Source organism: Rhinoraja longicauda, chromosome 29, assembly GCF_053455715.1.
Source record: "Rhinoraja longicauda isolate Sanriku21f chromosome 29, sRhiLon1.1, whole genome shotgun sequence".
NCBI classification, from domain to species: Eukaryota; Metazoa; Chordata; class Chondrichthyes; order Rajiformes; family Arhynchobatidae; genus Rhinoraja; species Rhinoraja longicauda.
Window position 1 is genome coordinate 15,929,537 of NC_135981.1, and position 21,729 is coordinate 15,951,265.

The 21,729-nt window shown below is 43.2% G+C and overlaps 1 protein-coding gene across 2 annotated transcripts in view; it reads right to left on the bottom strand.

Moving 5' to 3' along the window:
- Positions 1-7,446: 7,446 nt before the first annotated feature.
- Positions 7,447-21,729, bottom strand: part of etv4 (ETS variant transcription factor 4) — a 99,416-nt gene continuing 85,133 nt past the window's right edge. For both annotated transcript variants that reach the window (XM_078424363.1, XM_078424362.1), the window contains 2 exons: positions 11,195-11,296; positions 7,447-8,189 (listed from right to left, as the gene is read on the bottom strand). In XM_078424363.1, the coding sequence (XP_078280489.1) occupies positions 7,968-8,189; positions 11,195-11,296 (324 nt within the window). In that variant the 3' untranslated portion in view covers positions 7,447-7,967. The remainder of the gene's footprint in view (positions 8,190-11,194; positions 11,297-21,729) is intronic.

The window sequence follows — 21,729 nt, forward strand, 5'->3', positions numbered from 1 at the left end:
CAGTATTATTTAAACGATCTACAGAAATTTGCAGCACAAAGTCCTTGTCCAGGAGACACACAAGAGTATCAGACAGTGGAGAAAACTCATAGAATATTGACCTCATACCAAAAGGGTTGGAGTATAAAAGCAGGGAGGTCTTACTGTAACGGCACTTGTGAGACCATGTCTAAAGTACTGCGAACAATTTGTGACCCCCCCCCTTTTAAAGAAATAGAATTACCTTGGGGAAGGTTCAGACCAGGTTCACTGGAATGAAGGTGGCATGGATTAGCCCACGAAGGTTTAAACAGACTGGGATTCAACTCATTGGGGTTTAGGAGAAAAGTTTGTAAAGATTCAGGGGATCATGGGTTATGAGGAAGGGGCAGGAAAGGTGGACCTGAAGAATGTTGGATCAGCCACGATCCTATTGAATGGCTCCAGAAGCTGACAGGCCCACAAATCTACCTATTGCTCTTGCTGAGAGCTTGGTTTATGAATATATCATTTTATATCTGTTTTAAGGATTCTTGCTGTGCCTGACCAGGTTGCCAACATAAAGAAAATTGAGCAATTGTTTCATTGTATTTTTGAGACAGAGCCATACAGTGCAGAAACAGGCCCTTCAGCCCAATTCGACCATGCAAACTAATTCAAGCTAGTCCCATTAGTCTGTGTCTGACCCACATCCCTTTAAACCTTTCCTCACTATGTACCTGTCCAAATGCATTTTAAATGTTGTCGTGGTATCTTCCTTAAGTACCTCCTCTGACAGCTCATGAAATGTAATAACAGATAAGGTCCAGTTCCTATCTACTTTTCCGAGAGTGAGTGATGTTTAAGTCTTGATGTTTTGAATAAGGAAACATCAGATGTTGTAAAACTCAAAAAACAGCAAACCTGAATGACTGAATGGATAATGATTTCAATTTATTGAATAATATTCATTTACAAATGAATGACAACGACATCACTCGTAGTCATTGACTTCACTGTTCAACTATTTTATGCAAAAAATCCTTGAAAAAATGAGATTACATTATTTACATTTGTATGATCACCTTATCTTGCCGAGCTGAAAGAAATAACAGAATATCTTGGGCCACAATAATATTAAAAAGCAACAAATTAAATCTGTGTAATCGACCTTTTAGATTAATTTAGTTGAATGAGTTGTGTGTAATCACTTCCCTCCCCACATTCAGTGTTGCCACCGGGACCTCCTGACGTTGGCATTGAAATGGCCTCGAGTTCCAGACGCAGTGCCTTAACTGTACTTCACACCAACAACACGGACACCATCAATGCCAGTGGTGTTATCTTACTCAATGATCGCTTTTAATGCTATCTTTGAGGAGATTCAAAAGCCAGGAAATGATTGAAGCTGAATAGAAAAAGGAACTGCAGATGCTGGCTTATACCAAAGATAGACATAAATTGCTAGAGTAATTCAGCGGTTAGGCAGCATCATTCGAGAAAATGGACAGGCGATGTTTCGAGTCTGAAGAAGGGCCCGACCCAAAACGTCACCTATCCATTTTCTCTAGAAGTGCTGCCTGCCTCCCTGAATAACTCCAGCACTTTGTGCCCGTCCACGATTGAATCTTGTTCCATGCTCAAACAAGCAAAGCAAAGCTTTCAACCCACTGCTGATGTTTACAGGACTTATAAGGAAAAAGAAGAATTTAGTTGCCTGAGAGGTTGGAGGACAGCTTCAATCCGCTGTTTTAATCATTCCGGTTAAAAGACACATTTTGTTAAAGTTCCCAGTTCCTAAACTCTGATCATTATGATTGACATGCTACATCTACAATGCTACAAAGTGACTGAATGCAATGATATTCCTGCCACTATCCTTAATGTCTAGAAAATAAAGATGATATATATTTTCTTGACAATTTCCTGTCATTTCTTTGTTGCCTAGGCAATTTTCCACAGGTGCTGATTGTCCTTAATCAAGGGTGAGCTTTGGGAGTTTCAACAAGCTCTATGACCACAAGGACAGCAAAGCATAAACATTCTCATCTTCGACTGCCACTTCCTCAAAGACTCTCTGGAGGACAACAAGAGAAGAAGGGTTTGTGGGTGGGCAGGCCTGCTCTTTATATCATCTGCCTCTCAGCAGACTGAGCCTATTGAATGAAACAGAGGGTAAGTTGGTGGTTCAGCTGATAGCATCTACTGCCTCTAGGTTGGATGGTTTTTGGGTCAAAACACATTTCAGAGACCGGGCAACATTCTAGGATGTCAACTCCAAGTAAAAATGAGGGAATGTCACTCTGCTCATTGAAAACCTAGATCATCCAATGCAAAGATGGTGGTCATAGAGCATGGAAACAGGCCCTTCGGCCCTACTGGTCCATGCCAACCACGATGCCCCATCATAGGGCGGATGTCAGACACCAAGGCCCTCTGCTGGTACCTTGCATTTCATTGGGGGGAGGAGGAGGGGTAAAGGATAGGGGGGAGAGTAAGCTAGGTTTTTATCACACTGCACCAGTGACTACAGTTCACATTACTTTGTTGCTTATAAAACTCTTTTGAGAAATTCCTGACAGGATCTACATAAACGTAAGTATTTCCATTTAAAGCCAACCCATACAACAGACACCGTCAGAAACGTACAATAAATCCACTAAGTCCTTGGGGTTCAGGGGTTGAAAGACCACCCGCCATCTGTGATCAAACCATTCAGCTGGATGTGAAGTTTATGAATGGCAAATTTGATCGCTGGTTATGTGTCAAGCAATCCACCCTGAGCAGTGATTAAACCTTTAGCAGAGGGGAGGACGCTGATGACTGGATTTTGTGTGCCAGCACTGCCTCTGGTTTATTTCTCTCACAGGCTCCTGTTGGATCTACACTGAGATTCTAAATAAAGCATTTATGACATGCTGGATAAAGACCCATTGAGCAGTGAGCTTTTGAAAAAACAAACCACATCACAAAATGGGCCTGCGCACTCACTGTGGGTAACACAGTCCACCGTTATTCTGAGGTTTCCTTTTCATTAAAACACTGTTCTGTCTTTTTATCCAGCTGTCCATTGAAAAAAAAATTAAATGGTCTTCCAATTCCAGAGTTGGCAAAGGCACTACGTAAATGAACCAAGGAGCCAAATTAATTATCGATTAGTGCCGAGTTAAATGATAATGAGATGCCTGCTCCTGACTGTTGCCAAGATGGCGCCCAACCCAGGCGACTATTTGCATGCTAGCCACAGAAGCAGATCTACAATCACATATTACAATCCATCCACGCTCTTAAATCTCAATTCCTACACTGTAAATGGCTCGTAGATTGTAATCATGTATTGTCTTTCCACTGACTGGATAACAGGCAACAAAAGTTTTTCACTGTACCTCGGTACAGGTGACAATAAACTAAATTGTTACTGGCTCCTGTGATGTACCCACATGGACCAGGATACCTTGGCTATTCAACTGCACCTCCCATTATTAAGTAGGTCACTTGCATTCTCTGCCTAGGTTTATACATGATCCATATCCACTGGATCAGACTCCAGCAACCAATACATTCCCCAGCAAACAAAATGAACAAACCTTAAAAAGCACAACAATGTTTTAAGCTTGATACACCCTTTGAGTCATTGAATCACACAGCTCAGAAAAAGGCCCTTGGCCCATCTCGTCCAAGATGCCCCATCTAAGCTAGTCCCACTCGCTTGCGTTTGGCCCATATCCCTCTAAAACTTTGTTGCTTTCTTTCATTAGGTACATGCATTCCTTGGCATCAACTTTCAGCTTAAAAGGCCAGATGAACAGGCCTTTCAGGAGAAGAGTACAACAGCTCAGGTAACAGTATAACATTTAATTCGAGCAAGCCAGTGGGATGTAGGGTATAATACCATGACATTCACAATGGCAATAGGCAACCTACCTTTACACCCAAATGGTTACAGGATGCCAAAGTTAGCAGTCTTCACCTGCACCTCAAAATAAAGGAAAATATGTTCAAACATTAATTTATATATTTTTTAAATGGAGATCTTCAAACTTGATTGTCTCAGACTTTGCACAACTCAGATGCAAAGTGCTTAGAGGTTGTCCATATTGGCCAGGTACCAAGGGGAATAGGACTCTTTAAACATGCATCGTCAGCACCATCCACTCCCTGCGCAATGCTCACTACAAACTCACACAACGTTACAGCTTCGACTTGCTTTAATATCCTGCCGCCACACTCGTCTTCTCTTCCTTTCGAAACAAAGCGAGAGTCTCGCGGGAACGGGACTAACATGGATTAGTACAACGCAACATTGGAGGTAGTCAACTTAAAAGGGATGAATAATTTATAGTTGCATCCATTGCTCAACACACTAGGCAACTACAACCTTCCCCGCACTCTGCAGCCACCACTATTCCAGACAGGTTTTCCGACAAAGGTTGAATGGCACTGATTACTCCTTATTTTCTGGAAATATTGAGAAAACCTGTGCATCTTCCAGCTTTGTGTTTCTGTTTGTCACTCCATGCCCTGATCATTATGCCAATTTCACAAGTAGCCTGCTTCTACTTGAAGGTTCATCTTGAAACTGTTTATTGATGGAATGGAGACTGTAATATAAATAATCTGTGAGTAACGTCTCAATGAGCAACAGCACTTCATGAATAAAGCTTCTCTCTCCTTACCACTGGCAAAACAGCAAGACTGCTGTTCTGACTTTGGCCTTGCTGAAGATGTTCCTGAGATGGTGTTTGGACAAAATGGGACATACAGGGTAATTGAGAAAAACACAGGCTGGATATTGTGCTCGGAAGGGATTGGCCCACTTCTTGTTCTTTGCCAGCATTTTATGAGAGGGATTAAAATACGACCTGACTCAGAGAATTAGTTTAGCACGTAGAAACAAGGAACCGCAGACGCTAGCTCGCAGAAGCAAAAATGCTGGAATCATCTCTGGAAAAAGGTCTGAAGGGTCCCGGCCTGAAGTCTCGCCTGTCCATGTTCTCCAGAGAACCTGCTTATCCCGCTCTTACTACGGCACTTTGTGTTGTTAATTATTTTAGCACCATCCCTTACCTCATTCCTGCATGCTCACTTAAAATCCCCCCAACTCCTGGACCAACTATAGGATGCTAAAACAATCCCTGACGATGACACCATCACTTCCCACATCAGTCATCCTGCCGACTCATTGACATGGTTAATTCATGCAAAATTTTGTGCCAGTTTAGTACGACGATAGTAGATCCCGATCTGATTAAAGATATGACAGGGCTTTTAAGGTCAGGTGCATAGGCAAATCGCACTTTGTGCATGGGCAATCTATGTAATTCTCTGCCTCAGAAGGCAGTGGATGCCAATTCTCTTGAATGCATTCAAGAGAGAGCTAGAAAGAACTCTTAAGGATAGCGGAGTTAGGGGGTATGGGGAGAACAGGAACGGGGTACTGCTTGAGAATGATCAGCCATGATCACATTGAATGCTGGTGCTGTCTCGAGGGGCCGAATGGCCTACTCCTGCACCTATTGTTTATTGTCTATCTATGTATGCGGACATACAGGTGATCCTGTTGGACTAAGATTCATGTGGAGTGCCTGATGTATACCAATGAGACTGACTGGAACATATTCTGTTGTAGGATTCTGAGGAATTAATCATGTACGTTAGTTAAGTGTTCTGGCTTCATAAATAAACCAATATCCCTCAATGCATTTGTGAGGACGTTACAGTTGGATTCCATCAACACCTGTAGTTAAAGCCTCAGTTCCACATTTACCTCAGAAACTACGTGTGAATCTCGTGTCCAATAATCAGTTGTGTTTCATTATTTATTTCCGTATCTCCATTTGCAAAACACTTTAAGTTCCACGGAATAATAATCACTGATAATAATTAGCAATGCCTCATCCCATCTTAAGTTGAACCAAAAGTACATTCCTTAAATTCGCCCTGGATTTTGGAGAAAAGTTTGACTGATATTTTTATTCTAATTAATAAAACACTCTTTCATTACCTTCCAGTTAAAGAGGACCAACAGATTTGAAAGTGTTGACTTTCAAAAGAGCTTTTTATGAACTGAAGCTTATCAGCTGGTCAAGGTGACCAAGATTATGGCCAGCACAGTGGTGCAGCGGTAGAGTTGCTGCCTGACAGATCCTGACTACGGCTGCTGTCTGTATGGAGTTTGTACGTTCTCCCCGTGAGTTTTCTCCGCGTGTTCCGGTTTCCTCCCACGCTCTAAAGATGTACAGGTTTGTAGGTTAATTGGATTTGATAAAATTGCAAATTGTCCCTAGTGTGTTTGCTTGTGCTAGTGTACAGGGTGATCATTGGTCGGCACGGTCTCGGTTAACCAAAGTGCCTGTTTCCGTGCTGTATCTCTAAAACAAGCTAAACTAGCTCTCCAATTCAATATTATGCCGAGGTTGTGACTTGTGGTGAATTGAAATCTCATGCTTGGAGTGCAATATTCACTGGGCTTACCATGGAAAATCTTCACTTAGTCACTGTTAATTGCTTTTCTGCTCGGCAGGGCTACGGAACAAAACAACACCTCCTGCTTACAAGAAGAATTTGTTTGGCTTCTCATATTTATTCTTTTTTTAATTCCTTCTCTTGTTGGAATTTAACCAGATAATTGCTCAGATCATTTGAATCAAGCAAACTTTCTGAATGATACTCCAAAGACGTACAGGTATGTAGGTTAATTTGACTGGGTAAATGTAAAAAATTGTCCCTAGTGTGTGTAGGATAGTGTTGATGTGCGAGGATCGCTGGGCGGCGCGGACTTGGTGGGCCAAAAAGGCCTGTTTCCGCGCTGTATATATATGATATGATATGATACTAATGATTCAGACTAGTGTGAAGAAGGGTCTCGACCCGAAAACGTCACCCATTCCTTCTCTCCAGAGATGCTGCCTGTCCTGCTGAGTTACTCCAGCTTTCTGTGCCTTTCAGAATGATAATTTCTTTTAGGCATTGAACTGTTATTCTCATTAATATTAATAGATAATTCATCGTAAGTGATTTAAAAAAAAAAAACCCCACAGATGTTAGAATTCTGAACAAGAATATGAAGTGCTCAGCAGTTCTGGCAGCACTGTGGATATGTTTCAGAACCAAGACCATTCATTCTCCCATCTTCCAGCACTTAACTGGGTTTCTCCTTCTACAGATGCAGCCCGACCTGCTGAATGAGCCCAGCATTTTCTGTTTCTTTATTTCTTTATCATAAAACTAATTTGCATTATCAAGTTTGAATGCCCAAAATAGACAGGCTGTCCTCTTAAGATGCTTAAAACAGAATGAATAACACAGTCTTTAATAAAATCTCTTGATGCAATGACCAAGGGTATATTCTTGGTGGGACATGTTTGCAGCCAGTGTTGATTTTCCTATCACATAGAGATGTGCTAAATGGTGTAGCAGACATGAGCTGCCACTGGGAAACTAACAGGAGACTCCAACTTGAAAATCCACCTAGGAGATTAATGGTCAAACAGGATTCTTACAAGTCAACGTGACAATAATATACAGACGTTTTGCACAGCAAGGGATAGAAACCGTGTTGAAGTACGAAAGGAAGGAACATCTGTCCACTTGGCAGTGACGAGCATCTGAATGTCCCTCATATATTCACCAAAATATTCTGACAGAATTTACAAGGAAAGTTGCATAGAATGACTCCACAATAAAGCACCGAGTAACAGTTTTCAAAGGAAGCTTATTGAAAAGAAACAAGAATATTTCATGGGTTGGAGCCATGAATTAGCGCTCGGCTCTCTTGGGGATGAATCATTACCTCTAAGTACCAAAGTTACTTGCAGAGGGTGTGTACTGTATGTAATGGGGTGAGATGTAGGCAAGAACGAAGCAGACAAACCAACCATGCAGGTTATGACTTTATATCCCAGGTTATAGGTACTTCTGAAGCAACAGACTCTAATGTATAATTATTACCGGCTCCTAATAGTTATCGCAGTGCAATTAGAGAGATTAAAAACCAAGTGTCCCCCTGATCAATACATGTATCCTTTGTTGTAGTGCTGTGAGTTGATGCAGCCAGCGTCTGCCATGTAGCTGGTGGTCTCATCCAGGTGTGACAGGGGTACAGTGTCCTCCTCGTTCACGTGCCGATCAAATTCCGACTTCAACAGTGGCCGCTGGTTGTCAGGGAACGCCAGGGAGAAGAGCGCTTCCGGCTCACAGACAAACTTGTACACGTATCGCTCACCAGCCACCTGAAAACACCAAAGGCCATTGGAACATGTTGTTTAGTTTAGAGATACAGCGCGGAAACAGGCCCTTCGGCCCACCGGGTCCGCGCCGACCTGCGATCCCTGCAGATTAACACTCTCGTACACACACTAGGGACAATTTTCAAATTTACCAAGCCAATTACATTTTAACCTACGAACCTGTACGTCGTTGGAGTGCGGGAGGAAACCACAGATCTAGGAAAAAACCCACAGACTCAGTACAGACAGCACCCAGAGTCGGGATCGAACCCGGGTCTCTGGCACTGCAAGCGCTGTATGGCAGCAACTCTACCGCTGCGCTAACGTACTGTTGGAGCTACACATCTCACCTGTGCAAGAACCCCAGCAATGTTTCACTTCATAGCCTGATTTGCAGCTCTAATTAATCACCTCTTCACTATTCTTTCAAATTTCCCGCCTTTAACGGTTCTTGACAAAACCAGCTCCCACCTTGCCACCCTTTGGGAAGGAGGTACAGGAGTCTGAGAACCCTGACCTCCAGGTCAAGTACAGATCTACAAGGACATTGCCAAGGCAAGGTACAGGGAGATTGATCAAGCTAGGTCTCAAAGAGCACATGTCCGTGCCTTATAGCTCCATGACTCCATTGTTCTTAACGTCTGAAAGCACACATTGTAACCTGTAAGGACTCGTCCAGGTTAGCCATATTAGGGATCCTGGCTTCTTGATCACAGTGTCTTTAATGCTTGGGTTTCAAGGCAGGAAGGGAGGATCTGAAAACTGGCCATTGCGTTCATTGCACACAGTTGAGCCAGAGAACCAGGTTCGATCTTGACTGTGGGTGCTATCTGTATAGAGTTAGTATGTTCTCTCGATGACCACTTGGGTTTTGTCCGGGTGTTCCGGTCTCCCCCCCAATTCCAAAGACGTGCAGGTTTATAGCTTCTATAAATCTCCCCTAGTGTGTAGGATGCGAAACTGGTATAACATAGAGCTAGTGTATGGGTGGTCGACTGGCCTGGACTCGGTGGGCTGAAGGGCCTGTGTCCACGTTGTGTCATTAAACTAAACTAAACCAGTTTGTTGAAATCATTGAAAGATGAAGCTTTGTGTGGTTTGCTAACACAGTGGCATCGTACAAATCAAAATGAATAAAAGTAAATGAGATGAGGAGGAATTTCTTTAGTCAGAGGGTGGTGAATCTGTGCAACTCATTGCCACACAGGGCTGTGGAAGCCATCAATTGCTTGATATTTTTATACAGATATTTCTAAGGCAGAGTTTGAACGATTCTTGATTAGTACGGGTGTCAAGGGTTGTGGGGAGAAGGCACTACAACGAGGTTGGAGGGAAAGATAGATCAGCCATGATTGAATGGCGGAGTAGACTTGATGGGCCGAATGGCCCATTTCTGCTCCTATAACTTATGAAGTTATGAACTAAGGAAAAACAAGGACTGCAGCTAGACTGCTTGGTTATTTTGAGGTTGATTACATTTGCGTTTTTTGTTTATTACCTTTCTCCACTTCGAGTAACACTTGAGTGCACTAACCTGTCTGCCATTTGCCAGAATTGCCATATGGCCAATCTGGGCCTGTAGACACTTCATTACCCCAGCCCGACCAGACTGATCACTCTGCAAGGATGCTTACATTACCAAAGATAAACACAAAAAGCTGGAGTAACTCCGCGGGACAGGCAGCATCTCTAGAGAGAAGGAATGGATGACGTTTCGGGTCGAGACCCTTCTTCAGACCCGAAACGTCACCCATTCCTTCTCTCCAGAGATGCTGCCTGTCTCGCTGAGTTACTCCGGCAGTTGTGACTATCCTTGGTTTAACTGCATCTGCTGTTCCTTTCTACACATGCTTACGTTACCAGATCAGCTGGACATTGCGGGAACTTAGATTAAAGGCTAGATTGTTGGGACAAAGACAGTGCCCTCCTGTGTGAAGGATAGGATCCTCCCTGTAATCGTGCTGCTGTACTCTTGATCAATGAAGTCTTGATCAGTGGTCTACAACAGAAGGCATTGCAAGCACATGGTGAATAGTGGCTGGAGAGCTCCAGTGCAGAGAGTTAGTTAGTTGGGAATAAACCGTGAGACTTGGATTGTTTTGTCTGGAGCTTCAGAGGTTGAGGGGAGAACTGATAGAAGAATGTAAGATGATGCGAGTAGATAGGGTATGTATGGAAAGGAACTACAGGTGCTGGTATATACCGAAGATAGACACAAAACTCTGGAGCAAGTCAGCGGGTCAGGCAACATCGCTGAAGAAAAAGGATGGGTGATGGTCCCGACCCAAAACGTCACCCATCCTTTTTCTCCGAAGATGCTGGCAGACCCGTTGAGTTACTCCAGCACTTTGTGTCTATCTTGAATAGATAGGGTAGCCAGTCAGGTCCTTTCTCCTCGGACTGAAATGTCAAAGATGAGAGGGGAAAGCTTTCAGGTCAAAGTGGCAAAGTTAAAAGGAGATGGGCAGGGCAAGATTTTTTTCCACTGGAACAAAAACATTACCTGCCAGGGGTGGTAGTGGAGGCAGATACAATATTGGCACTTAAGAGGTTTTTAGATAGGCACATGATATATGCAGTGCAAGAAGTGATATAGATCAAGAGCAGACAGAGGAGATTTGTTTATTGGCATCATGTTCAGTACTGATATTGTGGGCCAAAGGGCCTGTTCCTGTGCCATACTATTTCCTGTTCCTGTTCTTCAGTCTGAAGAAGGGTCTCGACTCGAAACATCACCCATTCCTTCTCTCCTGAGTTGCTGCCTGACCTGCTGAGTTACTCCAGCATTTTGTGAATAAATACCTTCGATTTGTACCAGCATCTACAGTCATTTTCTTACACTACTGCTTCTAAATACAAATTCTGTTTTTCGGGCTAGACAGCAGATCTTAAACACATAACCATCAAAAATGAAGTTGATACTCAACAGTCTTGATGGAGATACCAACCTTGATAGGCAATGAATTTCATTATTAAGGTTTTTTAAATAATGAGTGAATTAAACTAACCTTTTGCATGATGCCCTTTTCATAATAATAGCGAAGGGAACGGCTCAGCTTATCGTAGTTCATGGCAGGTCTGTTCTTTTGCATTCCCCAAAGTCTCGCCACCTGCAAAGTGAGGAAATCCTGGTTACAATATGTACATTCATAATGTTGGTACTGGTTCATTAATGTCACCTGTACTATGTTCCATACCATACATGAGTACTTCAGATTGTGCATGAGAAAATAAACAAATGGCAGAATATTGTTTTACAGCTACAAATAAAGTGCAGATTTAAAAAAAGTGCATGTGCCCTATTGAGGTAGATTGGAAGATCAGGAAATAATCCTTAAGTGATTCTCTTATTTTCTATCATATGTTCAGGGGGTGTGTAAGCTCTAAATTTTATTAGTTTGGTCTTTTCTGCAATCAATTTTTATGAACTTAGAAGCAAGTACAGGTTTAATCACCTTTAGTTTAGAGATATAGCATGAAAACAGGCCCATCAGCCAACCAAGTCCATGCCATCCATTGATTTTTTTGGATTTTTTTTTGGATTTAGAGATACAGCGCGGAAACAGGCCCTTCGACCCACCGGGTCCGCGCCGCCCAGCGATCCCCGCACATTAACACTATCCTACACACCCTAGGGGGAATTTTTACATTTGCCCAGCCAATTAACCTACATACCTGTACGTCTTTGGAGTGTGGGAGGAAACCGAAGATCTCGGAGAAAACCCACGCAGGTCACGGGGAGAACGTACAAACTCCGTACAGACGGCGCCCGTAGTCAGGATCGAACCTGAGTCTCCGGCGCTGCATTCGCTGTAAGGCAGCAACTCTACCGCTGCGCCACCGTGCCGCACATTGATCACCCATTCACACTTGTTCCATGTTATCCTACACTTGTAACCACTTCTTGCACACGAAAGACAAATTTTTACAGCAGGCAATTAACCTACAAACCTGCATGTCTTTGGGAGGTGGGAAGAAAGCAGAGTACCCAGAGGAAATCCATGTTGTCACAGTGAGATTATGCAAACTCCACACAGACAGCACCTGAGGTCAGGATTTAACCCAGGTCTCTGGCATTGTGAGGCAGCAGCTCTACAAATTAGGCCAGTGTGCCACCACCTTTATTAAACAGACCAAGCTATTTAGGGTGTGCCTACATCTGCCTTGGAAGAAGACCTTTGTAACATTCATGCAGTTGGAGAGTCTAGTTGAAATGCTGGCCAGCCTGTTTTACTGAGATGAACTACTAACATGGAGCAGAGTAATTATCCAGGTGCCATGGACAATATTCAGCTCGAAGCCTACATCAGTAAAAGCAGAATTATCTGGCCATTCGTTATTGTGGAAGCTTGCTGTACACAAATCTGCTGCCAAGGTGTAAGGCAGGCACTACATCTCAGAAGTATTTAATTACATTCCAGGCTTCAAGTTGCTAAGGAGCATCCAAAGGCCTTGCAGGCTTCATTTAAGTACAAATCTTTCTTTCTCTTTTTTGCCCCTGTTGTAACATTTCCAACATATTTCGTTTATCATTGGAATTTTAACATTGGCAGTTCTAATAAAAATCATACTTCCTTTGTCATAGTGATGGTTGTTGTATTCACTGCAGCAGGTGTCTATTTAAAGCAGCGAATATTGAAATCAACTTTAATACCTTGCTCATAATGCAGATATATAAGAGTGGAAGTGTGTTGAGCATTTGATAAAAATCAATTAAATTGAAGTCAGTATGGGTTTGGTGATAAAATAGTCCGTGCGTTGTCACTTCGGTCAGGTACTAACTAGCCATCAACATCTGTGGAATAAGAATCAGGTAGAGATCAGAGATAGAGCAAGGAAATAGGCCCTTCGGCCCACCGAGTCCGAGCCGACCATTGATCATCCGTTCACACTGGCTATGGTGTTATCCCACTTTCTCATCCCCACACAAGGGGCAATTTTTTAACAATGGCCAATTAACCTACAATCAATCCCGCACGTCTTTGGGATATGGGAGTAACCGAAGGCACCCGGTGGAAATCCAGCTTGAGTGTACGGTAGAGCACTATTATGAGGGGGGCAGTTTACAATTAGGATAATGGTTGAGTGGGTAGAAATAAAAGGGGCAATTCAAAGCTACATCTGAAAATCAGCATGCTGGTGGTGGCATTTTCACTGAAACCAAACAAAAAAATTGCGGATGTCTTTAGCTAGGTTTACCTCAACTTTTATTCCAAGTTTCCTTTATCATTTGAAGTTCATGGATTCTGGGAGCAGAATTAGGACATTCGGCCCATCAAGGCCACGCCACCATTCAATCATGGCTGATCCATCTTTCCCTCTCAACTGCATTCTCCTGCCTTCGCCCCATAACCCCTGAAATTCTTACTAATCAAGAATCTGTCAGTCTCCGCCTTAAAAATATCGTCATCAAATATAGTCTGATGGGGATTATGATCTTCAATAACTCATCCAAGGAGCATTCTTCATTATGGAGTCACATTGGTTACAGCTTGCCAACCTCAACACAAACTATTTGGTTCCATTTACTGGATACTGAGTTATGTTGGCTAGTTGATTACTAAATACAATTATAAATATTTTCTCCAGCTGCTATGTGTACATTGAAAAGTAATAGGTTACACTCCAGATGTGAAATTTATCATTTTAGTTGCTGAGGAAAATTATAACAGGTTAGCATGGATGTGATGGGCAGAAGTTTGCAATTCTGTGCTGTAAGACTCCATGACTATCTAAGATCAGAACTATCATTGAGCTGTAAACATAGAAACATAGAAAATAGGTGCAGGAGTAGGCCATTCGGCCCTTCGAGCCAGCACCGCCATTCAATGTGATCATGGCTGATCATCCAAAATCAGTACTCCCTTCCGGCTTTTTCCCCATATCCCTTGATTCCCTTAGCCCTGAGAGCTAAATGTAACTCTCTCTTGTACACCACAGAACCAGGCCCTTGGGTAAAGCTTGTCCATGCTGACCAGGTTGGCATATTGGACTAGTCCCACTTTTAAAATGTGCTATACAAATAAAATTGACTTGACTTGACTTGACTTGCCTGCAGATGGGCCATAACACTCTAAATCCTTCCTATTCATATCTCTGGCCAAATATCTTTTACAAGTTGTAATTGTACCCACTTTTATCTATTGTTCTGGCAGCCAATTCCAGATCCTTTTGAGGAAAAAAAGTTACTCCTTTCTCGCTTAAATCTCTTCCCTTTCACCTGAAGCTTATATCCTCTAATTGTAGACATTTCCTTTAAAAAAGTTTTACTCTTTCTCTACTCTGAGGTAAAGACAATGAGCATTCACTTCATCCATGCTCCTTTAGACTTTAGCATGGAAACAGGCCCTTCAGCCCACCGAGTCTGTGCCGACCAGCGATCACCCCATGCACTATCCTATCCTACATACTACACTATCCTACATACTCGGGGCAATTTACAGTTTGCAGAAACCAATTAACCTACAAACCTGTATGTCTTTGGAGTGTGGGAAGAAACCGGAGCAGCCGGAGAAAACTCACGCAGTCACAAGGAGAATGTACAAACTCCGTACAGACAGCACCCATAGTCAGGATCGAACCTGGGTCTCTGGTGCTGTAAGGCAGCAGCTCTTCCACTCTGCCGCCCAAATGCTCCTCATAATCTTGTACATCTCAATAAGTCATCCTTATGGTGCATCCTTATTGTTTTGATGTGTTTATGCTTTATTCTTAATTGTTAACTGTATGTTTGTGTTGTCATTTGTGAGCGGAGCACCAAGGCACATTCCTTGTATATGCATACTTGGCCAATAAACTTATTCATTCATTCAGCCTCCTACTCTCCGAAGGAAAAAAATCCCAGCCTATCCAACCTCCCTTGATAACTCAAACCCGCAACCCAAGTAACATCCTTGTGAATCTCTTTTGCACCCTTTCCAACTTAATGACATCTTTGCTATAGCTGCGTGATCAGAACTCCACACAGTACTCCAAGTGCGGTCTCACCAACAACTTATACAGATGCATTATGATATAGCAACTGCAGACACAAGGAAATGCAGATGCTGGAATCTTCAGCAAAACACAAAGTGCTGGAGGAAGGCCAGACAGCTCTGCAGATGCTGCCGAATCTGCTGAGTTCTTCCAGCACAATATGATGTGCCAAATCAATGCCCTTCCCAATGAAGACAAGCGTGCCAAAAGCCTTCTGACCACCTGACTCTACCATTTAAGCAGCATTAACTTGAGGCAGACTGGCTACTACTCCTAAAAGGACAGTATAGATTGAGATATCTCAAAGGCTTAGTGCATTAACTGTGCTGCTAACTCTTAGATTAACAATATGCCTGAATGCATAATATTTTCTGTCAGCTTTGAACATCGAGGAAGAGTAAGTTTGTTGAAAGGATTCATCATTTAAACATTGACACTAATGGACATGCCACTGATCTTATCAGCTCATTGCTCTGATGTAAATGCGCTGATTTTTCAATTGTCAGCATTTGGCACTGGATAAGGGAACAAAGCCTTATCCATGTCAGCAAATAAAAATGACACACAGCCTGGAAGAAAGCAATTGCTCATTTAGTGTCTCACGCTGTTTACATCGTGTGACGTTCCCTTGTGACTTAGTGCTTCTGAGCTGAGACGATCAAGGAGACACCAGCTCTAGTTCTTTAAGAATGCAAGAAAATAATTCTGAGCAATAATTTCTTTATATTTGCAGTCCAATCCAGGTATTAAAAATCCCTTTACAGCCTCTCTGACTTCTCCTCACACATCAATTTTCCACCTTGCTTTATGCAGCCGGCAAAGTTGGATTCTCTGCACTTTTCTTCTAATCAAAGTCATGAAGGCAAATGATAAAATGCTGAGATCCAAGATGGTGATAATTGCAAAAGCAATGGCCTTGCCCACCTAAGCTGGTGACACAAACTGCAGATGCTGGGGTTTTTCAGCAAATAGCCAAAGTGCTGGAGGAACTTAGCAGATCAGGCGGCATCTTGGTTGTTTAGTGATACAGCGTAGAAACAGGCCCTTCGGCCTACCGAGTCCTTACTGACCGTCGATCACCCACTCACACTAGTTCAATCGTCCAACTTTCTCATCCATTCCCGCACACGAGAGGCAATTTACAGAGGCCAATTAACCCGCACGTCTTTGGGATGTGGGAGGAAACCGTAGCACCCGGAGAAAGCGCATGCGTTCACAGGATGAACGTGCAAACTCCACGGGTCTCTCCTGCTCTACCAGCTGTGCCATAGTGTGTTGGGAATGAATAGATAACATTTCGGGTCAGGGCCCTTCTTCAGACTGATCTGAAAAATAAGTTGTGCCTTCCTTCTCTGCTTTTTGTTGGTTAATTCATGCTAATATATTATCCCCATCCTTATGAACCTTGATTTTGTGCAAGAAACTCGTGTCTTGTGTGTTATTGGGAGCTTTTGGAAATCCAAATATATCAGATCTGTTGTTTTCCTTGCACCTTCTCGACTGGTTCAATTCCAGTGATCATCCAGTGATCATTGATCAATCAAATTTAACTCCACTTTCGTAAATCCACACTGGTTTGTATTTTCTAAGTAAAGGTGACCTAATAACAGATTCCAGCACATACCCTGCCATTAATGTCAAGTGTTAAATCACTTCCCTCTCACCTTAAGTCTATGCACTCTTGTTTTAGGATCCCCTACCTTAGTTTGCTTTCGATTTTGGATTACTTCCCTACTTTAAATGCCACTTTAAAATCCAGGCCATTCTGCAAGATTATTATACTGCAGTCTCCTCTTTCAAAACCCTAAGATGTAGGCTGTCAGCTCGGCTTTTATTGGCTTCTACGCCCATTTCCCCTCGAACATCTGTTTTTCAAATATTGTTTTTTTTGAACATCCATTATTTCAATAAGGGGTATTATCCAGAACTAGGGAAAGATGAAAATACATGAGAATTTACACTTCTCATTGGAGTCCAGTATGAGTGGCCAAAGAGTACATGTGCATAGACAGGATGAAGCAGTGGTGTGGCACATGCCTACTGGTGAATAAGGTGCCAGTGCCCACCTTCTAACTTCACACAATGGCCACCCTAGTGGGATAGAAGCGTGGGCACTAGGGAGGGAGAACAATTATTTCACAGAGGCAAGACTATAAATCATTATCAGCCAGGAATTAATGAGAGTGCGAAACGCCAGGCAGTACTGTGATGGCCACATTACAGATCAGCATGGTACTGGGTTCATCACCTGCTTGGATGAGTTAATGTACTGAGCAGGTTGGTGTGGCAGAACAAAGTCCAATACTATTCCCATTGGAAGTATTGGAAAAGCTACACAAAGACTGTGAAGCCCGGCTATAAAGAAGAATTTGACTTTGGGAAGGGTGCAGACGAGCGAGGTTCACCAGGATGGTATCTGGGCTTGCGGGCTTGAGTTATGGAGAGAGCTTGGATTAGGCTGGGATTTCTTTTTTCTTCGGAGCGTGAGAGGCTGAGGGATGACATTATCAAGGTGTACAAGGTCTTTAGATAAAGTGATCACTCACAGCCTTTTCCCCCTCAGGTAGAGGATTCTAAAACAAGACTTAAGGTGAGAGGGAAGTGATTTAAGAGGGACCTCAGGGTCAATTTTTTCACTCATATAAAGTTCATGTCTAGAATGAGCAGCAAGAGGAAGCTATTGAAGTGGATATAATTATGACTTTTATGACATAGAGGGGGGGGGGGGGGTTAATAATAATAATAATAATGCATTACATTTATATAGCGCTTTTCATATACTCAAAGACGCTTTACAGGGATTTAGAGAACATAGGGAAGTGAATAAATAGATAAATAAGTAAACGAACAGAGAAAGGAGACAGAAGGTGAGGTGACCTTCAGTGGTTGAAGGCAGTACTGAACAGGTGAGACTTCAGTGATGTTTTGAATGTGGTGAGTGAGGAGGAGTCTCTGACGGTTTGGGGTAGTGAGTTCCATAGGGTGGGAGCAGCGATGGAGAAAGCCCTGTCCCCCCAGGATCTGAGTTTGGTCCGGATGTGGGGGGATAGGAGATTGGCAGCAGCAGAGCGGAGGGTGCAGGTGGGAGTGTGCCTGTGGAGGAGGTCGGTCAGGTAGGATGGGGCCATGTTATGGAGGGCTTTGTAGGTCATGAGGAGGATTTTGTACTGGATTCTCTGGGGGATGGGGAGCCAGTGGAGTTTGTAAAGGACGGGGGTGATATGGTCACGGATCGGGGTGTGGGTGAGAAGATTATGAGCCAAATGCAGGCAAATGGGACTAGGCCAGTGTGCTAATTTGTTTGGCATGGACAAGGTGGGCCGTTTGCTGTGCTGCAGAGATCCATGCCTCCAAGAAAACTGATACAGAACTTGGGAGAAGCTTATAGCTTTATGTAGAGGGTTAAAGTCAGTGGGTATAGAGGAGTCTTTTTTTACGGAGGTATTTCTGTGTGGCCCAACTGTTTTTACTTTGGACACTCCAGGTGAGCCAAACATATGCTTGGCTGACAACCACATTCCTGTGTAGGAAGGATCCGCAGATGCTGGTTTACACCAAAGATAGACACAAAATGCTGGAGTAACTCAGCGGGTCAGGCAGCATCTCTGGAGAAAAAGAATAGGTGATGTTTCGGGTCGAGACCCTTTGATGGTTGATGTTTCGATAGGTGAAGGGTCTGGACCCGAAAAGTCACCTATTCCTTTTCTGCACACATGCTGCCTGACCCGCTGAGTTACTCCAGCATTTTGTGTCTAGCCACACTCCGGTGTTTACCAACAGAAATCGCTGGACAGACGTTGGGACTGAGATGCATAATTAACAAAGTTCCTCCTCACCCCCTTCCCCTCCATCCCAACCTATCACCATCCCCTCCTCCCTTCACCCATTATCCTACGTATTTTATGTTCAGCAAAGCAAAGACTGCAACGACACTGAATAGACATAATCGGGAGAACAAATAGCCAGCACAAGCTTTTGTGTGGCATTCACAACGCAGACTTAGTGTCTGTAGAGCTGTACAGCATGGAAACAAGCCATACAATCCACTTTATCCATGCTGACTAAGTTAGCACATTGGGCTAGTCCCATTTGCCTGCATTTGGTCCATTTCCCTCCAATCCCTTCCTATCCCTATATCTGTCCAAATGTGATTTTTAAAAGTCATAATTATATCGGCTTCTATAGCTTCCTCTGGCAGCTCACTCTAGATACACAATATCCACCGTGTGAAAAAGTTGTTCCTGAGGTCCCTCTTAAATCTCTTCTCTCTCACTGTAAGCCTATGTCCTCTAGTTCTAGCCTCCTCTACCCTGAGAAACAGAGAACGGTAGCAAGGGCTGAGCTTCTGTAAAATTATACTCTGAGCCGGAGAGGAGGGCAGAAGATTTAGAGATGTAGAATTCATGTCATATAGTATGGAAACAAGCCCTTCGGCCCAACTTGCCCACACTGGCCAACATGTCCCAGCTACACTAGTCCCACCTGCCAGCATTTGGTCCAAATCCTTCCAAACCTGTCCTATCCATGCATCTGTCTAACTGCTTCTTAAATGTTGGGATAGTCCCTGCCTCAACTACCTCCTCTGGCAGCTTGTTCCATACATCCACCACCCTTTGTGATAAAAGTGTTACCCTTCAGATTCCTTTTAAAACTGCTTAAAACTTTAAAAAGTATGCTTAGTTTTTATGGGCAATCCTAATCTGAACAAAGTATTTATTAACAAATAACATGAAGAAATGAAGAAGGGTCTCGACCTGAAACATCTGCCATCCTTTTTCTCCAGAGATACTGCCTGGCCCTCTGAGTTACCCCAGCAGTTTGTGTCTATCTTTAAATAAATCATTTACAGTATCTGAATCTAGCTAGGCATTTTATTTCATGGTCTGAAAGTTCCTGCTTTCTAACTCAAAATTACCTTCATTAATAATTGCTTCATATCTTTCAATGCCTTCTACTTGTTGAGAAGGAACTTATTTGAAATATTGCTATATAATGAGCATTATAAATCAGGTAGAAACGAGCTGTAGACTTGGCAAGTTTACCCACTCTAATGGAATTTTTCAAAATGTAATCTCCAATTGCCCAGACCATCTGAGCACCAAGCACCACTTGTACAAACATCGTACCATTGCACATAAATCCCCAAACAGCAAACTCAGCTGGACTGTTGGTCCTTAATGGAATCTGGCAGATCAACAAGTGCCCAAGTTGCATGGTTTGACTGGACGTATTGCCTCTTCATATCCACCTGATTCGATTGCCCATGGGCAGCACTTAGATCTCTTGTGCAGGAAGGAACTGCAGATGCTGGTTTACACCGAAGGTAGACACCAAATGCTGGAGTTAACTCAGCGGGACGGGCAGCATCTCTGGAGAGAAGGAATCGGTGACATTTCGGGTCAAGACCCTTCTTTAGTCTGAAGAAGGATCTCAACCCGAAATGTCACCCGTTCCTTCTCTCCAGAGAAGCTGCCTGACCTGCTGAGTTACTCCAGCATTTTGTGTCTAACTTAGTTCTGCCTATAACATTAGATTGGTGTTCAAATAGTTGATATATCAACTGATCTGCTCCATAGATTTATCCCATTGCAATTCAGGCAGATGGGGGGGGGGGGGGGGGGGGGGCAAACTGCAAAACAAAGTGAATAAAGCAATATCCTCTCCAACGCTTGGAGATCACAGCTACAAAGGTGAGCATGAAACCAAGCAACATGTCACACATAATTAAATGTTCACACGAATCAGCAATGTGCAAAACCAGAGAAAGTCTTCCATCAAAATTCTGCCAGTTTTGAAAGGATCAAATTTGCACTTCCAAAATTCAGTTAATGATGGAAATGTGAGAAAGCTGCACTTCTGGTGGAGAGCTCAGGGTACCGTGAGAGCAAATTGTGAATTCAGGCACAATGGATGGAAAATCTTGTAGATGCTTGGCCAAAGTCCAGAGATGTAACCCCAGCAAGTGACATCTTGCAGTTTGGTCTCAACCATTTTACATGAAGCAGCTGGAATCAAATTTCAGCTTTCCTCAGAGCTGTCTCCAACGGTAAGACTTTATGGTGATCATGAAGACAACAGCAGCATTCGAAATGGATCCTTGAAAATCTATTCCCATAACAGCTGAATTCTCTGCAACATTTTCTATCTTTTATTTAAATATTTTTTAAGTACCCTTCCCAAATAATCACAATAGTGCTCAAAAGCTGAGCATACAAAATTATGATTATCTTTTTTAGATTTAGAGATACAGCGCGGAAACAGGCCCTTCGGCCCACCGGGTCCGCGCCGCCCAGCGATCCCCGCACATTAACACTATCCTACACACACTAGGGACAATTTAAAAAAAAACATTTACCCAGTCAATTAACCTACATACCTGTACGTCTTTGGAGTGTGGGAGGAAACCGAAGATCTCGGAGAAAACCCACGCAGGTCACGGGGAGAACGTACAAACTCCGTACAGACGAAGCCCGTAGTCAGGAGCAAACCTGAGTCTCCGGCGCTGCATTCGCTGTAAGGCAGCAACTCTACCGCTGCGCCACCGTGCCACAGGCGTAGCTAAGGTAGA